The sequence below is a fragment of the Pygoscelis adeliae genome, unplaced genomic scaffold, assembly GCF_000699105.1.
Source record: "Pygoscelis adeliae isolate BGI_AS28 unplaced genomic scaffold, ASM69910v1 Scaffold407, whole genome shotgun sequence".
Classification (NCBI taxonomy): domain Eukaryota; kingdom Metazoa; phylum Chordata; class Aves; order Sphenisciformes; family Spheniscidae; genus Pygoscelis; species Pygoscelis adeliae.
Genome location: NW_008825251.1, coordinates 419,425 through 425,151, shown reverse-complemented (window position 1 = coordinate 425,151; position 5,727 = coordinate 419,425). Strand labels below are relative to the sequence as shown.

Sequence of the window (5,727 nt, the reverse complement as noted above, 5' to 3'; positions counted from 1 at the left end):
ATCTCAACTAACTTCAGGATCTCAAATTGAAATAAGAGGGGACTGCTTTTTATTTTCTTTTCCCCCATCCTGAGGATTTGGTGCTTTGTGCCACGTCACATTCAAAACATTGACATAGTTCAATACTTAACACTGGGGGGATTCTTAAAACAGATTTGCAGATATCTCAACTTAAACATCTCGGACTGAAGAACGTAGGTAGCAACCTGTGTTCTTGCTAAGGTGGCAAAGCTTTGGGGGAAGGAAAAGAGGGCCATTTGTTTACACATGGAGAGGAGTTTAGGGTGCTCAGCCAGGAGAAACATTTGGGGTGCTTCTGTTGTGCATATATGGTCCTAGTTGTAATTTTAGCACTCATAAGGTGCTATGCCTAAAACATGTAAGCTAGAATGCTGTCTCAAATGGTTTGCTCAGCCTTTTGCAGCATTTGACAGCACTCAGTAGCGTAACCTACTCTGTGGTCAGAGCCAGAGTCTTATGAAGCACATGGGCATACAGACAAGTTACTGCAGACCTTCGAACTTGCAGTACGCCAAATATGTGCTGTACTTACTGTGCTCTCCCGTATGCGTGGTGTCACCCTCTGGTGTCACCCTCACAAAAAGTCAGTTGTGAATTGTTGAGCCCAGTTCCCATGCGCTCTGGTTTCAGTAGCTTACAGGTCACTGCGATTGCTGTGGAACAATACCACACACACAACAGTTACTGCAGAGTACCTGACCGCATAGCTTGTTTTTTTGTGCTCCTAGTGGTAGTCCTTTCAAGAGTTTTGCATTCAAATTGTTAATGGGCACCAGGACCAGACAAAACCCAACCTCATAACCAGCCTGGCTTTGGTCAAGGTCCTTCCTATGTGCATCTGTCCCTGCTCGAATGCTCTCAACTCTCAGCTGTGTCCATAGGTAGTCTCCTTAGCTTGACAGCCTTGGGACAGCCCCCAGCAAACTTGCTGTATAGTAACGGGCAGAACTTGCATGGAGTTTTCTTGTACGGGTCTCACATTTCGCTGCTGTCCTGACTGCAGCCAGGTTAGACTGTGCTGGAGCAGAGGTTTCTGAGGGGAACTTTCATGATGTTGGGGGTGTTCTGGGGTACTGTGCTGAACTCTTTTTTTTTTTTTTTTTTTTTCTGATTTTTGTTAACAGAATGCGGCTCGCAACTTCCAGGACTTCGACTGTCAGGTAAGACACGTGCAAGAGACAAGGATCTGTGGGCAGATTCCCCGTGGCCCATGACTAATGCTGAGAGAGAGATGAAAAAGCACTGTATCTTAATTTTAACTCCTGTTAAGGTTTAATCAGTAAGAACTTGAATATGTCCAGTTGGCAGAAATTGCCCTTCACCCTTTCATGCAGAGCATATTGTTCTGAGCTCCGAGGTGCAGACCTGGACTGCTCTGCTGGGGCTCCACAACATCTCACAGGATGGCTGGTCTCCTGAAAAGCAGTTTCTTTGAGATATGCAATATGCTGAAGAGCTGCAGCTCTGTCACATCCCATCTGGTTCACTGGCTAGGAAAGGAGGAGCCTGCATGCTCTGTCTATTTGTGTTGAGAGGAGATGGAAGTCACCAAGCTGCCCCAGATACAGCACCCCTGCTTTGCTGGGCCTGGGTCATGACAAAGCCATGGTCATTTTCTGGGAGATTATTCACCTGACAGAGTAGTGCGGAGATGAGCCTGATCGCTCTGGTTGCTATAGGAATAATCCTTTTAGAGGAGCGGTTGCGCCACAAGCATCCAAGACAGAGGACACGTTCTCTGTTAGGCAGAACACAGCACTGAGTGCGTTTTGTAGAGCACAGGCTCATTTACTGTGCTGGATTACCTTGCTGGCTTCCCACTCAGCATGCTGATACGCAGCCAGTGGCTTTTCTTTCTCTTCAGCTGCAGGAGGCTGCTGTGTCTGTAGTGTTCTGCGTAGCACAGGACAGGCTCTCGCTGCTGTATTACACCAGTGTTGCAGCCAGGGGGTAGAGCTGTCAACATCACGTGATAGCTTTTAATAAAAGTCTGTTGATGGAGATGATTCCAGAAAACCTTCTGCAAGCCTGTGCAGAACAGGAATATAATAAATACAGTCCTAAGAAGATAGTTTGTATTTCTTCCATCTCTTGATAACAGGCACTGAAAGTACACCCCATCTGGGCAGACATGTGTCACTGTACTACTTTAGCTTGATTCATTGTGAGTTTTAGTGTTATCTTAAAGCCTATAAGTATAAAAATTACTAATCTTAGCGCATCGTAACTTTAGTGTCTAGTCTTAGAAGTGGCAACAGTGTTAGGCAATGATTTTTCTGTTTTAATAAAGGTAGATAATGTGCGCTTCCCTGTACCATCTTGTCTCTGTCTTTCTGCATCTTCTCCATCTCTGCCAGAGGTACAGTGTGCTCCTATGTTGGATGGGGAATGGGTAAAAATAGGTGCAATGCTTTTGAGTAAGAGTGTTAGGGAGTACAGGCACTGCCTATTGGGGCCTGTCTGCCATGATTGGAAAGAATATAAATACAGTGCCTCAGTGTCTGAGTGCATTAGTCTTCACTGCAAATTCTCTAATGACCCAACAGAGCTCTGGGTTTTCCCATCCCCTGCCTGTCTGTGAGCAGGTATGGTCTTTCAGAGCTGGAACGGAGTGGGGAGGTAGGAAGGAGTCCCTGTAACAGGGCTGTGCATTGCTGCTGCCTTTTTGCTGTATGCTTTCCCTCTACAAGCAAAGCCTCTTTGCAGCCTTCTTTAAAAACACCCCAAATCTGAAGCTGTGCGAGCCCCAAAGAAACACGGTGCTGCAACCACCGACTCGTGTGCTCGGCATGTCCTGGTGCTGCGGTTATTTCAGCTCCCTGTCTGCCCCGGGGCTGAGCTGCGGGAAGAGCTGCCAAGCGGCCCTGCAGCCAGGGAGAGGGGCTCTCTCGAGCACTGGGCCGGGGAAGGATGTGCTTGTGGCTTCTCTGTGCTTTGATTTAGATCAGCAGTGAGCTGGTGGCCATGGCAACAGTTAGGCAGGAGACAAGATGTTCCTTCCAGGAGCCCTCTTGGTAATCCATTTAGAATATTTTTTTTAGCAAGAAGTTAACAGTGTCTCTTGTGACTGTAAATGTTGTCCCAGCCTCACCTTCCTCCAGCATCTCACCCTACAAGTTGTGGTTTCAGGGCACACCTGGCTTGGCCCCCCATCCTACCTGGAAAGTATCCCTAAGGACTGGATTAAGTCTCTGTTTGAAATCTGTCAGAGAGGATAGATGGTGTGTTTTGTCCTTGGGTTTTCTGCCTCAGTTGCTAATAACAGGAACAGTACTTCAACTTGGAGGTTGAGGTCTTCTGTTGTCCTGTGAAAAATTACTGCTGCTTTTTAATCTGGCAAAGCATGTCTGGCTGCCACATTGAGGCCTCTGCAAAATTGGTGTGTCTTTACTTACCAGTGTTCAGGAAGGGGGAATTCGAAGTGAAGAAGTTTGCTAGGGCTTTCAGAGGAAGGGAGATCCTGTTGTGTGAAGAGAGACTTAAAAGCACTTAGGCTGAGGTGGGGGGTTAATTTGTCCAGAATTTCACGGGGAGGAATAGCCTTGGGGAGGATCTCAATTTTACAAGAACAGGCACAAACTGGCCACAAATTCATGAAGGCTGATAACTGGAAGATGGTTTCCAGTTACAGTGCAGTGAAGTTCTCAATCAGCTTCCAATAGCAGCAACAACTGCAAGGGACCTGGCAGGTTTTAAGACAAAATTTAGGGGGTTTGTGGGATGGGTTATCTTATACAGTGTAGTGTTTGCAGCATGAGAGCATGGCATCAGTGATGCAAGACCTGCATTTCAGACCTTTTTCTAATAGTCAAAAAAAAGCTGTTTTAAATGGAGATAAAGCTGTGGCTTTGCATGGGGCCAACCACATCCTGAGCTGTGCTTGCAAGGCTGCAGCCAGCAGGGCGAGGGAAGGGGGTGCTCTCTGTTAGCACTGGTGGCAACCCTGTTGACAGTGCAGGTCCAGTTTGAGCTCCTCAGTAGAAGACGCTGACATGCTGGAGTGACTCCTCTATTGTTGCAGCCTGTGTTATTCTGTGCCCTTGGCCATGAGGTGATTTGCTGTAAGTCCATCCCAGCTCCTTCCAGGACTGACCGATGCCCTTGCAGAACTCTGCCTTGGATACAGCCAGAGCAGTAACACAGCCGCTGGGCCTCGGTGTTAGTTCATCCTGCGGTGCCCCTAGACCTCCTTCTGGCTGGAAGCTGGAGTTTCAAAATATTTTCTGCAGTTGATCCATGCTTATGACTGGGAGAAGTGTTTAGTTTGATCCGAGCTCACGAGCATGTTGTTAGCACTGTCACTGACTCTCTGAGTTGTTGTGCTGGTTGCCCTAGACCTCCTTCTGGCTGGAAGCTGGAGTTTCAAAATATTTTCTGCAGTTGATCCATGCTTATGACTGGGAGAAGTGTTTAGTTTGATCCGAGCTCACGAGCATGTTGTTAGCACTGTCACTGACTCTCTGAGTTGTTGTGCTGGTTGTGGCTGGGATAGAGTGAATCTTCTTCATAGGAGCTAGTATGGGGCTATGTTTTGGATTGTTGCATGCTGAAGCCAGTTTTGGTCCCATCACTGCTCGGCTTGCTTGATTGCAGTGCATGTTTCACATCAGGTATCCAGTACCTGAGGGAATTAGCCGTGCTGGAGGTGATTTATGATGACCTGAACAATGAGCAGTTATCCAAAGATCCAGATGCAGTCAAGTGCATGCGACCCATATGGCGGAAGTTTGTACGGAGCGCACCATCATCGTATGCCAACTCATTGGCAGTAATGACCTGGAAAGATGGAGAGGAACAAACGGTGGATGAATTGGCTGGCCAACTCCGGCAATGTGAAGAAAGTCTCTCTTCCTCCCTACGGGCCTGCATCTCGGCCATGGAGAAACTGCCGGACATGTTAGCTGAGAAACTGTCCCAGGAGTTCCAGCGATTCAAAGAGGCTATGTCCTACTCCCCACCTGTACGGACCAGTATCTCAGCCATTAGGACTAAGCGTCCCTCTGCTCAAGAGAGAGGATATAGTGGATACACACCATGGGCCACCCTGTGGTTTTACCTACGTGACCACGGAGAGGACATGAGGAAGTGGGATGGAAAATCTACCTTGACCCTAGAGGCACGGGTACGTGAGTTGCAAGGAAAAACAATCACAAAAGGGGGTTCTTCCAGGAAAATTGCTGCTCCGGTTTCCAGTGAGCAGTTCCCCAGACAGAGTAGAAGGGCTGATTTTACTTCCAATCTCAATAAAGGGACTTTTGAGCCGCATTTGCAGGAAGTGAGTAACAAATACTATGACCAGGACTAGAGGGGCCCTGCCTCCAGCCAGGTGGAGGAAAGGGACAACCGGGTTTATTGGACTGTGTGGATCCAATGGCCTGGCACATCGGACCCACAGGAGTATAAGGCTCTAGTAGACACCGGTGCGCAGTGTACCCTAATGCCATCAAGCTATAAAGGGGCAGAACCCATCTGTATTTCTGAATTGACGGGAGGATCCCAACAGCTAACCGTATTGGAGGCTGAAGTGAGCCTAACTGGGAATGAGTGGCAAAAGCACCCCATTGTGACTGGCCCAGAGGCTCCGTGCATCCTTGGCATAGACTACCTCAGGAGAGGGTATTTCAAGGACCCAGAAGGGTACTGGTGGGCTTTTGGTGTAGCTGCCTTGGAGACAGAAGAAATTAAACAGCTGTCTACCTTGCCCGG

The 5,727-nt window shown here is 48.1% G+C and overlaps 1 protein-coding gene across 1 annotated transcript in view; it reads left to right on the top strand.

Moving 5' to 3' along the window:
- Positions 1 to 5,727, top strand: part of NDRG3 (NDRG family member 3) — a 62,413-nt gene that overhangs the window by 28,619 nt on the left and 28,067 nt on the right. The window contains exon 3 of the mRNA XM_009329329.1: positions 1,146 to 1,181. Coding sequence (XP_009327604.1) covers positions 1,146 to 1,181 — 36 coding nt within the window. The remainder of the gene's footprint in view (positions 1 to 1,145; positions 1,182 to 5,727) is intronic.